This window comes from Gossypium arboreum, chromosome 8 (assembly GCF_025698485.1).
Source record: "Gossypium arboreum isolate Shixiya-1 chromosome 8, ASM2569848v2, whole genome shotgun sequence".
Classification (NCBI taxonomy): Eukaryota; Viridiplantae; Streptophyta; class Magnoliopsida; order Malvales; family Malvaceae; genus Gossypium; species Gossypium arboreum.
Window position 1 is genome coordinate 3,239,831 of NC_069077.1, and position 18,810 is coordinate 3,258,640.

The following is an 18,810-nucleotide window of genomic DNA, read 5'->3' on the forward strand; positions in this document are numbered from 1 at the left end:
TCATTTTAATATTAAAGTAAATATATTTTACCCAAAGTAAAGCTATTTAAAAATATAAACTAATTCACCTTTTATGTTGATGTGAATAGTTTATTAAATAAAATAAAATTTAAAATTTCTTAAGAGTGCTTATATACATGATATTCTTAACTACTCTTTCAAAAATTTTGATTACTTTTTAGATTTTATGTTGATGTTAAAGTGTATATAATTTTATTGCATCAACAAAAATTAAGATAAAAGCTTGAAATTCAAAATATATTTACTTTAATATTAAAATGAAGGGTTTTATGAGTAAAACCATAATTTAAGGGCTTATTTAACTACAAAAATAGGTTAAGGGCTTGTTTAAAAATAATATAATGAATTGAAGGGAAAGAAAAAGATAATAATAAATAAGGAGGGCTAACAAGGGAATTAGCCATATTTTAAGTTTGGTGCCGCTACTTTTTTTTTTTTCACTAGTCATTCTAAATGGAACAATTCGTAATAGGTCCCTAAATAAATTATATTATTACATTTCAGTCCTGCGCCGCATTTAATAGATAGCAACAGTAATTTTTGATTGGACATGGGGTGGTCACACCTCTGCCATAGGCGGCACCACCCCAAATGTACCATTTTAGTACATAACTTTTTATTTGTATTATTTTGATATTTTTTTTATTTTTTTTGTCCTAGTTTAGTAAAAATTCCCAACTCTCTAAACAAGTCGCAATAATGTCATTAGCTTTATTTGCTTTTTTTTTCCCCCCAAATTCTGATTATGATGGAATGTTATAAACAGAGGTAGAATAGGGGGTTCGCAGGGCCCACACCCTTGAATTTTTATTATATTATTTTATAATTTATAAAATTTTAAATTAATAATCACAATTTTAAATTTTAATATGTTAAAAATATAAAAATTGATTTAATCTTTTAAAATTATAAATATAGAAACTATTAAAATAAATAAATTATATTTTTATTATCGTAAAAATATATAATTTAATTAAATTTTTTTTTTACTTCTTCTTGATTCTAAAGCCATTAGAAGTATTTTCTATATTTTAGTAATTAATTATATAAATACGAGAAATCTTAAAAGCTTAGAGATTTCAAGTGTAGCTGTAAATCTTATATAAATAATTTGTAAAGTTTCAATTCAAACTCTGATTTAAGTTTGGTTATATTCACACTCTATCTGTATTTATTCTTATCCGTGTCTATATATATTATAGTTATCGATTTAATCGTGCTTTGCACTAGTTGAGTTAATTATGACATTCAAGTGTATTGGTAATTGTAGCTTCATATATCTATATAATTTCTATATATTGACACTATAAATATTGAAATTGTTGAATTAATTAAACAGTCTATGCAAGAAATAATTATTGCAACCTCACTCATACAAACCGCTAAAGACAATTTGATTACAAAACAAATTGCACTAACAAATGTTTCTTTTAATGAGTAGATTCATGCAATGTAAAACGCATCATTAATATATAATCGTTGTAGTCCAAGTAAATTTAGCTAATACAATAAAATTAAGGGTTTTTTTGGATGAGCATTTACCTCTGATGTAGTGTATTTAAATTTTTTTTTTTATTTCACACTATAATATTTAATTTCACCGTCACCGTTATTTTTATACTAACAGCAGATAAACGTACTGCCCATATAAAAATACCCTACCAAATTAAGTTGTTTTACTCGATATAAGACACTATTACGGGATAAATAAATAGTCTTATTTCATTAGTAATGTATGATACATTTAAATTTATTACAATTGAATACAACTATTGAAAATTTGATTTGACCATGTTCTTTTTTTATGGGTTCATACTTGAAAAATAAAAAATTATAAAGCTGCGCAAGATAAAAAGCATGGGAACTAGAAAGCAAGCAAATGTCAAACTTTGAACGTCCCTCACTTTATGCATTAGCAAATTCAACTATGACATTTTATTTTATTATTTTAAAAAGTTTTAACCTATTGATTTTGAATCTAGATTAAAGACTAGCATTTAATTAAACATATTTTTATTAATTACCTACTGAGTTTAATATTTATTTAATATTTTATTTCCTTTTAATGTAACTGAGATAGATTCAACCATTTTGATTCATCGAATTTACTGAAATTTTCACCAATTTAAATATGTACCTATATTATAATCTTAATATCCTAATAGAAAATCAAAACCTTGAATATTTAAAAAAAACAGAAAGTCAATGCCAATTTTTTTAATGTTGAATTTATTTTTAAAATCATTGAATATTTTTCAAAATCAGAAAGTCAATGCCAAAATTTTTCAATGTTGAATTTATTTAGCTATTATCAAACTGTCCATTCTTTGCGGCCCTAAGTTATCCAAATTCAATAGTATAAACATTTTTCATAATTTAAACATTAATTGAAGATTTGAGATCAACTTAAATTATTTATGATTATATCAGTGACTTCATCGATTTTAGTTTATATATTTTAAAATAATCCAAACTTTTATATGCATATTCGAATGTGTACCATAAAATTTATTTGAAATGAAAATTTCAAATTTCGAGTCTATGCTTATTTGTTGGAGGAAAGTGTGGTGATGTGAAATTTTATGTTTAGAAAAAGTTTTGACTAAAAAAAGATTTGGTGCATTGTCACGAACTATTTTCACTATTTAGGTATTCATTTGTGACAAATATGTAAGTTGTCGGCATAATGAAGAAGCTTAATAACAACAACAACTATAATACATGATCAACTAGCATAATGTCTTTTACATGCAAGGAAAATACTTTTGAGAGGTTGTCTGTAATAATGAAGTGATGCAAATAGAAGTCAAGGATGCAAGTGATACTCTAAGAAAATAAAAAATAAAAGCTAGTAAGGCAATGTCCGTCTTAAAGATAACCGTCGAGGAGGATGTGTTAGAACATATTTGTGATGTCAAAATCCAGAACAAGCTTGGGATATGCTCTCCAAGTTGTTTTCTAAAAAGAATGATATGAAGCTCAAACTTCTAGAAAGTGAATTGTTGTTAGTGGCACAAGGAAATATGTTAATAACACAATATTTTTACAAAGTAAAAATGTTATGTCGAGAGACATTCTGAGTTGGATCCTAAAGCTTCTATCGATGATACTAGGATGAAATGGATCATCATCAATGTGTTGAAGTCAGAATATAGGAGTTTTTTTTCTACTATACAATGATGGCAAAATCAACTATCACTTGTCGAATTTGAAAATTTGTTAGTTTGTCAAGAAGCATTAACTAAACAAATGGGAGAAGTCTCACTAAAGAATGAAGAAGAGACACTCTATATGCTAATAGAGGCGAAATGAGATTCAAGCAACACGACAATGGCGAGTCCAAGAAAAATGATGACAAATCTAAAGGTCATTAAGGCGAAAGGAGCATTTGTGAAGGGGGAGGTTCCAATAACCACGTTAACAACAAAAAATTCGAAGGAAAGTGTTATAATAGTGGGAAAAAAAAGCCACATGGCAAGAGCTTGTTGGTCAAAGAAAAAACCCATTAAAAGCAACATGTATATACATGGGAAAACGACATATTTAAAACACAAATGTCAGTTTTAAAATAACATATAATAAATAATAAAATATATGATTTGAAACTAATTAATAAATAATGAAATGTACAGTTTATCGGGTATTGTCATCAATATTATCAATATATACAATTGATGAATGTAATAAAATATATATATTAAAATAAAGCTTTGGTTTTAATGATAAAGTTAATGCATGTTCTATTAATGTAAATAATATAGGTTCAAAATTGACTATATGCAATTTTTTATTGACTTTTAAAAAATATTAAAATACCCTTGAATAATATAATTTATTTTTATTTAGGATAAAATTTTTGTAATTTTCTTAACGAGTTAATACTGTTGACTCCTAACAACAATTCAATAAAAACTTAAATAATAATATAGATTAGATATACCCATATTAAACATATATTCATATATAAAAAATCACACTCAATTTTGAATGATGTAAGCTTAATTCATAGGAGCACTTGAATGATGTTAGCCTAAGTGAGAAGTGAATAGCTGATTGAGTTTTAACTCGATTAGTGTTGGTATTGTTGTTAGTATAGGAAGACGTGGGTTCGAGTGCGCTATAACGCATTATCCTTCTATTTAAAGGTTGAGGGTTTATAAATATTTCTAAATATTGTATAATAAAAAACAAATATAATAAAAATCTATAATGAAGCAATTGAGTGCTGACTTTTTTATTATTTAATTTATTGGGATTGAAAATTTCTTAAATGTTGGTACATATGTAAATAAATGCATACGAAGAAAGCAGATGGAGCGACCATAAAATCATGTTTTATTGGCTAAAATATAAAACTTTGTAAGACAAAGACAAGGTAGGAAGTGACGAGCAAGCAAATGTCAAACTTAGAACCTCCCTCACTACAAGCATAGGTAAACATGAAGAAAAGTCCAATGGCAAAAGATAGTTTTATCATTATTAAATTATAAGAGAAGGGTGTAGCCCTAATTAGTGCGATTTAAACTGAGGTCGTATATGCGGCGATGAATACCTTAACTATCACGTTAATAAATAATGTTTAGATTTAATAATCTTTAAATATAAGAAATAAATATATTCATGTGTAGATATTGACATCATTATGATCTAGCAAATTTTTCATGAAATTTGCACCACACATTTATAAAAATTGGTAAAAAAATTATATAAAAATTTATTTATGAAAATTAATAATTTTGTTTATATAAAATTTATTTATGAAAATTAAATTTTAAAATCATATTGAAAATGTCATCTTAAATTGACTCATAAATCCGGCAACAATATTTAATTAATTATTATTATTATTTTGGCTTTATTAGGGAAAATTTATTTGCAAATGGTGACAGTGAAATGCAGTCGATGATACGTCAGATGATTATAAAAGGAAGACGACATTTTATCGGAAAATTTTTTATAAAGAATAACTTATATATTATTTATAATATAGATCCCATCTGGATATTATTGTATTGAATTTACAAATGACAATGAAATTATTAAAATTAGAAATTTTATCGAATGCGCATATGCATAAGAGAATTATGTATTTAAAATATAAAATTAGTTTAAAAATAATATTTAATAATTAATGAAATATAGTGTTAGAAATTAATTAATAATAATGTATTAAATATATATGATATTAGAATGAAAAATAATAAATTAAATTGTGAGTATAATGAAATTTAAACATGCAAATACATATTAAGAATACTAAATGTACTAATTATCAATATATACAATTAATGAGAGTAATAAAATATGCATAATACAATTAAAATGTAAATATTATATTAAAAAAATTTGGGTAAGTGGTAAAGTTAATATTTTATTGATACTGAATAACACAATTTCAAATCTAATCACATGTAATTTTTTAAATAAAATATTGAAGTACTATCAAATAATATAACATATTTTAATTATGGAATGATATTTTGTGATTTTTCTAATTGAGGAGTTGGTGCCGGGTTGATTTGCGATACAAACTCAAACATGGGCTTAAATAATAATATAGATATTTTTGCTTTCAAAAAAAAAATTGCATTTATTAAATGTTATTGGTTTAATAGTGAGAAAAAAATGTTTCACTTACAAAAATGAAGCACATTTTATGGCCAGTCATTTATCTTTTTAGAGAGTACCTGCGACTAGAGAATTAATCACTATTATCGGAACGGGCCGGCGAGGTCACTTTCTTATCCGAAAAGGAATGCCACTAGTTCCACTATCAGCTTGCTTCTCCTAATGCCAACACCAATCTAGTGAATTTTCAAATATTAATTTGATGATATAATTGTAATTGAATTTATAATTTTTAATTATGCTGATTAGCTTTTAAAAAAATCAAACCCTAAAATAATAATCACATGCATGCATAAAACAATGCCATCAAGTAATAATCCTTGTATAAAGATGATTATGACAAACTAATAGTGCATACAATACAACATGATACTAAAGGTTAAAAGGTTATATGCATCTAAATCAACTTAATACAATATATATATATATATATATATATATATATATATATGTATGCATGTATAACAAATCACATATGTAGTGGGTAATATATAGATATTTTAAAGCGATTATAACATAGTGAAATGTTAGGTCTGCTAATTTATATCTTGTTCCTATCTGAAATCTGGGCCTCTAATGGCGTTTTCATCACAACAGTGAACTCTTGTTTCTCTTCCAAGCTAATGGAATCTCCATCCATGGCTTTCCATTCATATTTCCATATCATGTTCCCCACAAAATACTCCAAATGAAGAAGAGCTAACCCAAGTGCAGGACAAATCCTTCTTCCCACACCAAACGGCATCATTTTAATCTCTCTACTCCCTGTTAAATCAAACACTTCGCCATTAAAATCATCGGTTTTCAAGAACCTTTCGGGCTTAAACGCCATCGGATCTTCCCAAACTTTCGGATCCCACCCCATATCCGCCACCATGAAATTGATCGTCCCGTTTTTCGGCACCCAAAAACCACCCAACACGGTGTCTTCCGTCGTACGATGGGGTAACACGAAGTGGCCTGGCGGGTGACGTCTCAGGCCTTCCAATATCACTGCTTTTAAATACGGTATCTTCTGCAAATCATCTTCTTTGATTTCTTCATCATCATTATCTCCCATTACGCTTTTGATTTCGAGCCATAATTTGTTTTGAATTTTAGGGTATTTCACCAAATTCGCCATTATCCATTGTAGAGCTGTAGTGGTTGTATCGGTGCCGGCGTTAAGAAACTCAGAGGTTAATGTCACGATTTCTTCTTCATTGAATTTCCTTTTCTCCAATGGCAGCTCTAAGTCCAATAAAGTATCGACGTAAGCCAACACATAATCATCAGTTTCCTTGCTTTTCGATTCATCTTTAGCTTTTCTTCTTGCTCTTATCAATGGAAGCAGTGCATTTTCTCGATCTTTACGTAACTGGAAGAGCTTCCGCCATTGATGTCGAAACAAAACCTTGGTAACACTTGGACAAACATTAAGTATATTGAACTGATCAGAACTCAAAAGAATCTTTCGAGTGACAACTTCGATCTTTTCGATTTGTTGTTGGCTAAGCTTGTCACCGAAGCACATCAAAACCAGTAAACAAAACATGGCATGTCGGAAATGAGACAAAACCTCAACTGGTTCTCCGGTTTTTGACTTTTTCATTAAATTATTCAAAAGAATGTCCAAAACCCATTTACGTGCATGGGAATAGGATTTTATACGCAAAGGATGGAGGATTTCCGACGTGAGGTTCCGGCGCAAAAGCCGCCATGTGGGGCCGTAAGTGCCGGAACTGATGTTACGTTGGTGGCAAGTCATGAACTCGTTGGTGGGAAGGGCTTTGGGGCGGTCTGAAAAGATGGAACCGTTTTGAACAAGAGCTTGGTGAGCAAGGGTACGGTCGAAGACGAAAATGGAGGGACGAGGACCGATGTGGAGAGTGACCATTGGACCGAGTTTAGAGCTGAGGGTATGGAGCATGGGTTCGATTTCGAAGAAGGATTTGGTGAGCCATATGAGGTTGCCGATGATGGGGAAAGTGGAAGGGCCTGGAGGAAGAGTTTTGGGAGGCTTTTTAGAAGGGGAATTGAGGTTGATGAAAGGTTTGAGCAGAGCAACAATGGCGGCTGCGAGGAGGATAAGGAACCAGGTTCCCATTGTTTCTGTACGTGGATAAAAATGTTAAGAGGAAAGATGATGTGAAGAATAAAAACTTGGGTTTTCAATTTATAAAGAGCTGGCTTGGCTGTGTTTTTCTTTGTTTTATTATTATTTTTATTAATAGAGGAGGATTTATAAATAAATATTAATAATTGTATTTAAATATAATTAAATATTAAATATTATTTAATTATATTTAAATAAAATTATTATTATCTATTTATATTTTTTTTATATTTTTTATTTAATTTAATGATGAAGTATTATGTTATTATTTTTAATAATACATTAGATATATATATATAAGTATTATTTTATTAAAAAATTAATGTTACTTTTATTTAAATTAACTAGTTAACAAATAAATTAAAAATTTAATACTTTTAAATATTTTACAAAGAGATCATATTAAAAATGATTTTATTTATAATTAAGTCACTTTAAGATACATAATAAATAAAAATAAATTCTTATAGATTGTTCTACAAAAATTCTGTCATTTAACATTATAAAAGGAATAATTAAGAGATGGGAAAATTAAAATTTAAAAAGAAAATTTCATTGAGAAAGAATAAAATCGAAGAAATAAAAAAAAAACTCTGGGATGGTTATGAAAACTTAAAAAGCTTTATAATAAATTTAAAACTCTCAAAGAATTACTTTAATTTTAGAATCTATCTAAAATTAACTCTTAAATCCATTGATAATTAAATATATATGAAAAATTATTTCATGTGAAGTTAGAATTTTATTTTATATAGGGTTGCACATATATTAACAAATGACCCATCACTTTATTTCAAAAATTACCTCATTTATATACACACAGTAACTCAAATATTTATAAATAAAGTTATCATATATTATTTATTATTATTTGAAAAAAAGTATCCAACTTTTAATGTTCACAATTATAGGATTTTGAATGTGAAACGATTTAAATATTAATTTATCAAAAATTTAAAAATAAAATAAGATTGATTTGATTATGAAATGATAAAAGTAGCCGAATGGTTTATTTTTTATATAATCATCTAGAACCATTTTTTATTTGAACACCGAAGGAATCAACTTGTTATGGTGAAAACTAAAGCCCGGCATCTAACATTTAGCATAAATTTCTGTTCATATTTTGGATTAAGTCAACAAATCTTAAATTTTGTTATTATTAGAATTTGAAATATGAAGACTAAATATCCAACCACCATGAAAGCTTTCTTGGAGTGTGCCAAGAATAAAGCTTCTCCATTAACAATTATTATTAGAGAATTGTATTATCCCCATCCTTAATTCTATCCCAGTACTAAGTACAAATGATCATTCTATTTGTTAGACTTAAACCTACTTAACATTAGATACAAAAAAGGAAAAAAGATTACAAAAACACGATAAGAATATATTAACGTGTCAAAATTTATATAACAACGTAATACAGTTTTGGATAGCTTTTTAGTTGGCAGAGTATCCGGCTGCAAACCGGATTCAGATCCGGGCAAAAAGGATATATGATCATGCAACCAGGTCGTGTTTGTATCATTCCAGCTTGTGGCAGTGTCTTCAACTTATGATCCAAAAACCAACTCTTTCAAAGTTCTTATTGGCGAATCGTATTCATGCACAACGGTGTCTCTCCAGAGTGTTATTCCTGTTGGTAGGGGGAGATTAATTAGATACATCTCAAAATTCTAAGGCAAAAAACACATTAAATTTGTTTTCACTTCTCTATGTCTCTGGTTGATAAGAGTAAAGGACATAGGATAGTTTAATAGTGGTGGATAAACAACCTAGCCATGAAATTAAACCGACTGTTGCTGCAATGAAGAATTCCCGGCCGATAGAGTTGAAGCTGGAATGGTAGAAAATGATTGAGACACTTCTCATGATATGCAACAGGTAATAAAAATTAACCTGTATGATAAAACGCACGGCCCTTACATGTATAAGCATACAATATTCGCGTAACCATAAGAGACTGTCCCCCAAGTAGAACCAGTGAACCTGGAAAGTCAGTAGAATCAACAATAATAAGGATAGACGATGTAAGGACAATCAGAACTCAAAAGTGGTCAAGTCTGACGTCACTTAACATTCAGTAACAATAATAAGGATAGCCGATGTAATGACAATCAGAACTCAAAAGTGGTCGAGTCTGACGTCACTTAACATTCAGTCTGCTTGGTTTTACTAACGTGTGCAAGTAGCTGGAATCATTTATAAAAAACAAAACAATAAATACGATTTAATGAGTAATTACCACATAAAATCACGAATGAATAGTGCACGGGGGATCATAAGTCCATTTCCAGTCATAGCAAGCAACATTGAAATCGCTGATAGGCCTTTAATATTATCAGGATTCAGAAAATTTGTCCACTGAAAAGGAAGCACAAATCTTAATCAGGTACGCATTCGAATCAACCAAAATTAATTGATCATAGCCTTAGATACAAAATATTAAACATGAATTACCATTTGTGAAACTGGCATCCACATGAAAAGAAGAGTTGCTGTCCATCCAGAAATAGCTCCCACGAATTTCACACCTTTCTCTGAAAGTTTGCCTGTATGTGCCTGCAAATCTTGGCAAGTGCAAGTTTAAAAGGGTGCAATTGTACTGCCTATGTTTAATAGTCGTTTCTAAAACAACCGAAATAGAAAGAACAAGGAGTCTCATTGCTTGCCAATTCTTCCTGATAAAAGGAAAAAGTTTAAGCTCATTGCTAGAAACAGAAAATTTAACATATCATATAGTAGCAGATAGATCTTACCATAGTTACAGCTGCTACAGCTAGAATAAATGCTATTGCCCCCGGCAAGATGCTATTGGGTATGTATGGGACAAATGTAGACCACATTATCTGTACTCAAATTGGTACAAAAGATGGTGAGACTTGAAATATATATATACACACATAGATTTTGATGATCTGTAAATATATCATATTCAAGTTTGTGTGTGCACAGGGACTTTTAAGTGCAAGCAGAGAACAGCGGGAAAAGAGCTAACCTGGGGAAGCACAGAAAGTCCACCAACAGTAATAAAATCTTCCCAAATTTGCCAGATTCTTCTGTTGAGTATGTTGTAGTAATTCAACAAATTTAAAATGAGTCCAGAACCCACAACAACCGAAGTGGCCGCAAAGTGAGGGAGAGGCATAGCTTCTGCCATCGTAAGCTGACTAATCACCACATATGTTGATAGCACTCCTAGTGTTTGCACCACAGCAGCCTCCTTTTCCTTTTTCTTGGCAAAGTAAGAAAGCAATGAAAGGTTTCCAAGTAAACCAGTCAACATTCCCTGCATGTACAACATCCCCTTCCTTAGGTTCCTAGAAACATCTTCATTTGGTCCATTGCACAAATTCAAGAAATACATCAAAACTTAAGTTTATAAAAGCTCCGTAAAGTAAAGGGCATAACAACTGCTCAGAAGAGATTAAACTTGTCATAAATAGACGTTCTTGAAAGGTTTTTGCAGCTGACTATAAGCGGGGAAAACTGTACTCAGGACTCCACAAAAAAACCTATGCAACTCTGTATCTATTTTCTATTTACATATATTTCACACTAAACCACAAAATATGTTGAATTCATCATTCCATTGCTCTCGGTGAAAGGAATTGAAGTTCATGGGCTCGTGTGGGTATTTTCGAAACAGAGAAGGCAATGATATTTAGTTTATTGCTCCTACTATAATTGATAAAAGGCCAGAAGTCCTCTTTAATAATTCATGTGTTCTTTAACCCTTAACTTTTGGCTTCAAGATATCATAAAAAAGTACCAGGAAAACAATAATACATAAACAGAAGAACATAAATCTCAAGTAAACCAGAAAAAATCTAACTGCAATTCTAGATTACCAGCCATGGTACTGCCAAAAGGGCAGTCTTATTTCCTGCCAGAAGATTGCGTGCGTTGAGGATGATCTGAGGCAATTGAAGCAATAAAAATGGTATATTTGCAGCTCCTGAAAACGTTGATGTCAATGAATCCCATTGCTCATAGCTCCTTTTACTCTTAAAATCTACTGATCCCTTTCAAATTCCACAACAAACACAAGAAAAAAAAAAAGGATGAATGCATTTTAACATGCACAAATTCAAATAGGTTAAGTTAATCTTTAAATCCCAAATCCCTTCCATTTGTTTCTATAGATTTACCTAAGCCTAGAATGCGTGAAATTGCAAACCAATCGATCACGTAGGGTCTTTGAAGGACTATTTTCTCTTTTAAGAAACAGAAGAAAAATCATATTAAAAAGTAATCGATCTTTTTAACTTGTGGACAGTGAAAATTGAAGAACTGAAACACCACCTTAACAATTAATCTGTTATTTTCTCAAAGATATCTGGCTTCAATTGAATTCCTTATTCGATTGCTCAAAATAGTGATCACAAATGAATAAATAAATAGAGAAGGATAAAAAAATGATTATCAATGAACTGTCACTGTCAATAACTGCAACTGTTTAATTATTTTCTGGAATTGAATTTCAGAAGAGTTCGTAATCTACCTTGTGAAGCGGGTGAGGAACGTCTGAATCGAGAGCACGAATCGTGCTGACTCGGTGGTGGATCGAGTGGAAGGAGTATTGACCCAGAGACGACAAATTCAACTTGTTCTTACCGGAAGAGAAGCACTTAGAAGGCAGTAAACGTGAAGAGAAAGCGGAGTTTCGAGAAAGCAAGGAAGAGTGATCATAATTGGCAGCAATGGAGGCTATAGGCAAACTCAATGAATCAGCCATTGAACCGTTCGATACCAAAAAATATCTGTTATTGAGTTTGAGAGGGTGAGTGAAAAGACAAAGAGGGAAGTGAGCTCTGGTGGGATGATTGATATGGCAGTCTACGGAGTCTAGATGTGACACGTGGAAAGTTATAGTAGCATATTATTTTATTTAATTTTCGAGATCGGAGTAGAGGTATAATCGACACAAGTTGAGTTTGAATATTTCTAAATTCGAGCTGGATTCGAGCTGGATTCGAGCTTTGAAGTTCGATATTTTTTAAACCCTCGAGTATTTAGAGCTTATTTGAAAATAAATTAATAATATAAAAGTTTGAATTTAGTTCAATCAATAGTTTAAACTCGGATTTTATAAAATTTAAATTTAAATTTTTTCCAATTAAAAACTTGAATAAGTTACAAGTATGAGTTCCTCGTTTGCCTTGTTTATCATTTGCTTTGTTTTGCTGAACTACTTTGCTAATTATACAATTTCATATTTTAGCTTATCTAATTAAATATTAACAAAATTTCAAAGCAGTTAAAAGCTTGATAAAAATGTCTCAACTACGAGCAGCAGCAGGCTAAGTTGCTCCACAAATTCGGGGAGGACCAAGTAGTACAGAAGGTTGCAGGGCAGATCTTGGTGCCACAACTGAATGATTTCACCAAGGCTCAAAGCAGGCTGCGGATGAGGTATGACACTTTAATTGCCCAGCTCTGTGCTCGACTAGCCAGTACCGAGGGCGATAAGGAGAATGAGTTGCCTTGCGGGATAAGTACCGTCCAGCATCTTTATTCCAAGAGCCAAGAGATGAGCTTAATCTTCAGTGCTACGTCATGTATGAAGTCGAAGGTATAAGAACTGACAAGGTTGTGGTGCCTAGAGGTGATGCTAGGTATGCAGAGGCGTTTAAACTTTATGGTGGCATGGTTATGGAGACCAGGATGGGCATGTTCGCCAGTGAGCAAAGGAACAAGAAGCAACTATTGGAGTGCATGAGGAGGAAGATGTCCAGTTGGAAAGCCTGCGCCGGTTAGAAGACGGTCAGAAATTTCGGAGTATCCTGGCTTTAGCAGGTGGAGTTGAGGCTCTACCAGCTGCTGCTTCGAAGCGAGCTGCAACCTAGCTAAAGGCAAAGAGTAAACCAGCCAGTGCCACCCAAGAGAACGGTGGTAAATTCTATTATTTTAAGTAAAATATTCGCTGAAACTTATCTTTCAACAAGTTTCAACTTTATTATTTGATATAAATGTAATGAATCTTGTATTGTCATCGTTGTTTCAATTTTCACTGGAATTCTAGATTTGTGTTATGTCGTGCATGTAGGTTTTTTGGGCAACGTGGGAGTTGCCTTAGTGGCTTTAGTGGTTGACATTGTGAACACCATTTTGAAATATTCACTAAAACATGAAACCATTTTCTATATTTTCATTTACGTACTCCTAACCTTTAATTATAGTCATGAAATTAGGAGAAAACGGCAGAATTAGTATAAATATGTATAAATATTAATCAAGCTCCTTAAGCATAAAATAATTTCATCTCACTAAACTATTCAATCTAGTAAAGTATTTTTAAGTACTTTGAAGATTTTGACAATTTTATTTTGTAATAAAAAATTCAACGTTCTCCTCAATACTGTTACTCTTCTCATTTTAAGTGTTTTTATTTCGACAACGGTTGGAGATAATAATCAGTCATCCTTCCGATGTTTTATTTTTAAATTGTTTGACTTTGCTATCATATGGTGTCAGACATGGTTTCTTGCCTTTACCTTGTTCATTTTAAGTGTATAAAAAACCGTTAAAATTTTTATAAAATTTGCATTTTGTTAAAAACATTGGGAAATTTTTGTTTTTAAAAATCATAGTTTTCTCTAAAATGCATCATAGAGATTTCTTATAGGATCTCTTAGAAAATTTTAAGAAATTTTATTGATTATTTGAATTATTAATTATTGTATGTGTATTGTAATGTTATTTTTATATATACAATTTTGGAAAATCTTATAAATGCATAAAAATTGAATTTATCGTATAAAATTTTTAGCAATAAAATTTATCTTATAAATGTAATGTCCGGTGTAAGGACACGTTGCGAAACTAAATTTTCAAAGCAATATAAAGTTACCCTGTACATATCACCATTTCATTCGGCCTTCCCTGTATCACAATTTGAATAACTTTATAAATTATGGAAATTTGGCTAAGCTAGTATGATGGAAGTAATTCTCGAAATACTGTAAATATAAAATCACTATACGCATTCAAACAACATGTTTATCATCATAATTACAGAAAAATTCGATGCATAAATTTTTTTCCCGATCCGTAATACAGTCAGTTTGTTGAACTCTGGTTACAGGGAGTTTTAAGTTCATGGCAGCCATGCCCTTTTAGTCTTGATATTGAAGATACAATTTTGCTTTCTGTATATATATACAATCATTTTTACCAATGTTTATATCTGAATTTCGAAAATCACTGTTTCAATAGCATAGCTTCCATTCCATCCTTCCTCGCTGCGTTTTTTAGTTTCTCCAGCGCGACAAGCCCGATTTGCCGGACTCTCTCTCTCGACAAACCGATGCTGAAGAATTAACAAAAGATTAAAAAAAAAATGTCAAACACAACTCAAGAACGAAATGGCATTTGCATGAGAAATATGAAACTGAAAGGAAAACTGTTGATGTCTTCGAAAAATAAAGGTGGTATGGTTAGAAATCTGCAGATACGAATGAACTCACCGTTTACTGATGTCCTCCCATGTAAGACTTTCTTTACCGAGACCATGATAAAGTTTTATGATCTCCCTTTCTCGTTCTCCCAGTGTTATACCGATGAGTCTGTTCACTTCATCCTGTAAATGTAACATTCATAAAGATTACATACGACATCACCTGCAGAAAAGAAATGTGCTCTAATCGGATCCTCATGGATAAAAACTATTTTATTTGGAAAGTTCTTTGATCGATTCAAATCCAATTCACGAAGCACATGGACAATGCATAGAGAAACATAGCAGCCATCAAGACAAGAAGTAATGAAGATATGACCATTTTAGGATCGATGTTCGATTTCTACTAATCTACTAATAGTCAGCTAAGAAAAGGCTTAGTAGAGTGCTATCGGAGTGAAAGAAAGTTAAACCCGAGTCAAAATTTCTGGTGATGGAGCCAAACGAATGAGAAAGAGGTGCAGACATTACGATTATAAACCGTTCATTCGATAGTTTTTTTAGAGATCAGTGAACTAAAGTATTCATTTACCTTGAGTGCCCCTTCATCTACTCCATGCCAAGGATTGTTTTCTTCATGGTGATCTGCAATGTACTGAAAAGATAAAACCGAAACTTGGTTAATAGTAAACAACATGAAATAACCATCAAGGGAATCAGGATTCTATTGAGTTGGTTCGTATTAGAGGAACCTACACTATGATGAGTCTCTCCAGGAAGACCATTCAATGAGGGGAACGCAACGCGGTCAAGTGAGAAGACCTTACTGTCTGCCTGCATTAATGAAATTATAGTGAGGATCGGAAAATGCAATTGTATTTGTTAACCAGGAAAGTAACTTTCGGGCGTATTGTACCTCTGTCGCATTCCGGACTTTCTTCTGAGACATGTTCAGACTCTCGGCAATCCTCTGGAAATTTAACATTACCAATTAATTACTTACAGTCCACTGAGAGAATAAATAAGCTTAAAATAGGCTCGGATACAGATATTAAACATTGATTTTGAAGTATAATGATTAGTCAGATTAACCGTAATTCATTGAAACTTAATCCATATGATAGTAGTGGATGCCACTTACATCAATAGTTGGCGTTATTCCTTTCTCTTTGAGTCTATATTTTGCATTTCGGATTAATCCCAGTCGTTCATGCATATGAGTAGGCAACCTTAAAGTTCTCGAGTTATCAACTAATGCTCTCGATACACCCTGAGATAAAGTGCAAACTTTGTTAGATCTTGTCGCACATATCCATATACGACACTCATATTAATAGGACCTGTCACTTTCAGGAATAATGATATTACATTTATGGAGTTGAGTATTACGAAATCTATTTTTAATCTCTACAAAGTTTCTTCACAAACAGAGATGAACATTACCTGACGTATCCACCAGTAAACGTAAGTTGAAATTTTATATCCCTTTGAAGAATCGAATTTTTCGATGCCACGCAATAGTCCAATCAAACCACCCTACACGTAAATTAAACAAAGAAGTTAATCACGCAGTAAAACCGGAAAAATTGATAACTTATCATGTATTTAAACATGGTTGATATAATGAACCTGAATAAGATCAGGCATTTCAGCACCCATGTTATCGTATCTTTGAGCTATGGACATAACCAAACGGACATTGCTCATTGCCAATTTGTCTCTTGCCAATGAACATTCAATTAACATTGAACGCAACTCAGCACGAGAAATCTTCAAGGAAGTTGCAAGCTGTTCATCGGACGGGTCACACCCGAGCCTCTCCTTCAATCTAGGATTTCATTACAACAATTAGAACTGAATTTCAAGACTGAATTAGAATGATTCAATTCATACACATCATATATGGTTTACCTCAATCTCTGATCCTCCAAGGAAAGTCCAGTTTTGATTTTCTTCGACAATCGAACAACTTCCGCATGGCTGAGCAACTCTTCACTTACAACACCTCGCACATAACCCTTCAAACGACTTCGAAGCAGCTCTGGACTGATCAATGATCTTAGCTGCTTAGCATTAGGTTGCATCCTAGTATTGAATCTCCGTTGCCGAGCTGACACCCCAGAACAAGTAACAGGTACCTTCTTTTTAGTTTTTCTACTTGGTGATTCAGTGAACACCGTCCTTTCGAACGAAAGAGTCCATTGCTGTTCGAGCATAGACTTCTGAAACAAAAGAAGAGCCTCCACAGAGTAGTCAAGTTCATAGCTTTCTTCTTCAAAATCATCGGATCCCCGACACCAAGGTCCGGCAGTTGAAACAAGGGAAGCAGTATCCACATGCTCCTTAAGAGCTTTGATCGACCGACTACGCCGATCATATGAAGGAACACTTTGGCTACAATTAGATGATTTCTTTGCAACTATTAGACTTTTAGTGGGAGCAGTTTGATAATGTGGAGCTCCGCCATAATCACCAGCATACGAGTGCTTCTCAATGATATCGGAATACGAAAACGAAGAACTCAAGAGTCGCTTTCCGACAGTAAGTCCGATAATAGCAGCTGTTGCCATCATACAGCTTCTTCTCCGGATAGCACAATTACCATCACACAATTTTAACAAGCTGTTTCAATTTCATACAACTCTTCAACTGTATATTCAATAGGCAATTAAGCTAAACTTCTTTGATATGATAAACTCCTTTATGATATTGTGTCACTGAAAAGAGTAAAAAATGTTAGGATTATTTCTCTCAAAATACAGAAAAGAAATACACCCACACCCACACACACATGGAAGTAGAAAATTATACGAAAATAAAAGCAAATAAATGCTAACAAAAATACTAATTCATTTTTTTTTCTCTAATTTTGTAATTTCTAGAGCAATAAAAAGAATTAACTCATATTTCCAAGCTTGTAAACCATCAAACATTAAGAAATTTCCACAAACTTGGATGAATAGTGTCCATATCCTATGTTATTGCCTGACTATTTGTAAATCAATAAAAAATACAGGCAAACCAGAGCTGCAAATGGAATAAGTTTCCATTTCTGCAATATTAAGTTCTGTAATTTTTAGTTATTTACGAACAAAGAACGACAAGAATACACTAAAATTGAATAACCCATATCTATGCAATGAAGGGAAAATGAAAACAATGGACATTTTATGCAAAGAAACTTAAAAAGAAATAGATGAGTAAAAGCATACCTCAAAAAAAGGGTAGATATTAGCTAAAAGAGGAAGGAAATGTTACACCCAAGAAGAAATATAAGGAAAAAAATAAAGAAAGAAAGAGACGAATGTTCCAATGTGGAAATCAGAATATTTAGCAAAACATGAGGTTGTCGGAGTTGAAACCTGTCTTCCACAGTTTTCTTACAAATTTCTCCATTATTTTTTAATAAATAAATATTAAAATATATATAACTTTCAAAATATACTGAGATTTTTATTTATTTATTATATAAAGAAAAGGGAAAATTGGGAGGGATATGGGATTGGGGAGGAGAATAGGAGATATTCAATGGGCTGTAGCAGATAGGGTCCTTTGAGTGGTTCATAGCTCTTTCCATCTTGCTTTTTTTTTTCTCTCCTTTTTTTTCTTCTTAAACTTTTTTGTTATTATATTTTTTAAAATTTGAATAAACTACGCCTAAAAT

At 31.6% G+C, this 18,810-nt stretch overlaps 3 protein-coding genes across 3 annotated transcripts; all 3 read right to left on the reverse strand.

The window, feature by feature from the left end:
* Window positions 1–5,942: 5,942 nt before the first annotated feature.
* On the reverse strand, window positions 5,943–7,812 carry LOC108485692 (cytochrome P450 89A2-like). The gene has a single exon (XM_017789546.2). It carries the CDS (start codon window positions 7,733–7,735, stop codon window positions 6,191–6,193), a length of 1,545 nt encoding a protein of 514 aa, XP_017645035.1. The 5' UTR covers window positions 7,736–7,812; the 3' UTR covers window positions 5,943–6,190.
* A 1,140-nt stretch (window positions 7,813–8,952) lies between these two features.
* LOC108484493 (maltose excess protein 1, chloroplastic-like) lies at window positions 8,953–12,697 on the reverse strand. Its single transcript, XM_017788297.2, has 9 exons — window positions 12,252–12,697; window positions 11,599–11,772; window positions 10,746–11,036; window positions 10,507–10,596; window positions 10,208–10,309; window positions 9,993–10,111; window positions 9,674–9,736; window positions 9,523–9,584; window positions 8,953–9,383 (listed from the first exon to the last, which is right to left on the reverse strand). Exons 1-9 carry the CDS (start codon window positions 12,483–12,485, stop codon window positions 9,301–9,303), a joined length of 1,218 nt encoding a protein of 405 aa, XP_017643786.1. The 5' UTR covers window positions 12,486–12,697; the 3' UTR covers window positions 8,953–9,300.
* Window positions 12,698–14,748: 2,051 nt separating this feature from the next.
* LOC108484413 (RNA polymerase sigma factor sigA-like) lies at window positions 14,749–18,651 on the reverse strand. Its single transcript, XM_017788187.2, has 10 exons — window positions 18,359–18,651; window positions 17,058–17,863; window positions 16,776–16,974; window positions 16,590–16,682; window positions 16,288–16,416; window positions 16,063–16,116; window positions 15,903–15,980; window positions 15,739–15,801; window positions 15,217–15,329; window positions 14,749–15,059 (listed from the first exon to the last, which is right to left on the reverse strand). Exons 2-10 carry the CDS (start codon window positions 17,717–17,719, stop codon window positions 14,951–14,953), a joined length of 1,500 nt encoding a protein of 499 aa, XP_017643676.1. The 5' UTR covers window positions 17,720–17,863; window positions 18,359–18,651; the 3' UTR covers window positions 14,749–14,950.
* Window positions 18,652–18,810: the final 159 nt, after the last annotated feature.

Coding starts and splice junctions, on each gene's coding strand:
- LOC108484493 (XM_017788297.2), bottom strand. CDS start 12,485: ATGGCTGATTCATTGAGTTTGCCTATAGCCTCCATTGCTGCCAATTAT. Junction 10,310..10,506: donor CTGTAGCAGCTGTAACTATG/GTAAGATCTATC, acceptor CAAGATTTGCAG/GCACATACAGGCAAACTTTC. Junction 10,112..10,207: donor GGATGCCAGTTTCACAAATG/GTAATTCATGTT, acceptor CTTCCTTTTCAG/TGGACAAATTTTCTGAATCC.
- LOC108484413 (XM_017788187.2), bottom strand. CDS start 17,719: ATGATGGCAACAGCTGCTATTATCGGACTTACTGTCGGAAAGCGACTC. Junction 16,975..17,057: donor TTGGAGGATCAGAGATTGAG/GTAAACCATATA, acceptor ATGAAATCCTAG/ATTGAAGGAGAGGCTCGGGT. Junction 15,802..15,902: donor CTGGAGAGACTCATCATAGT/GTAGGTTCCTCT, acceptor TTATCTTTTCAG/TACATTGCAGATCACCATGA.
- LOC108485692 (XM_017789546.2), bottom strand. CDS start 7,735: ATGGGAACCTGGTTCCTTATCCTCCTCGCAGCCGCCATTGTTGCTCTG.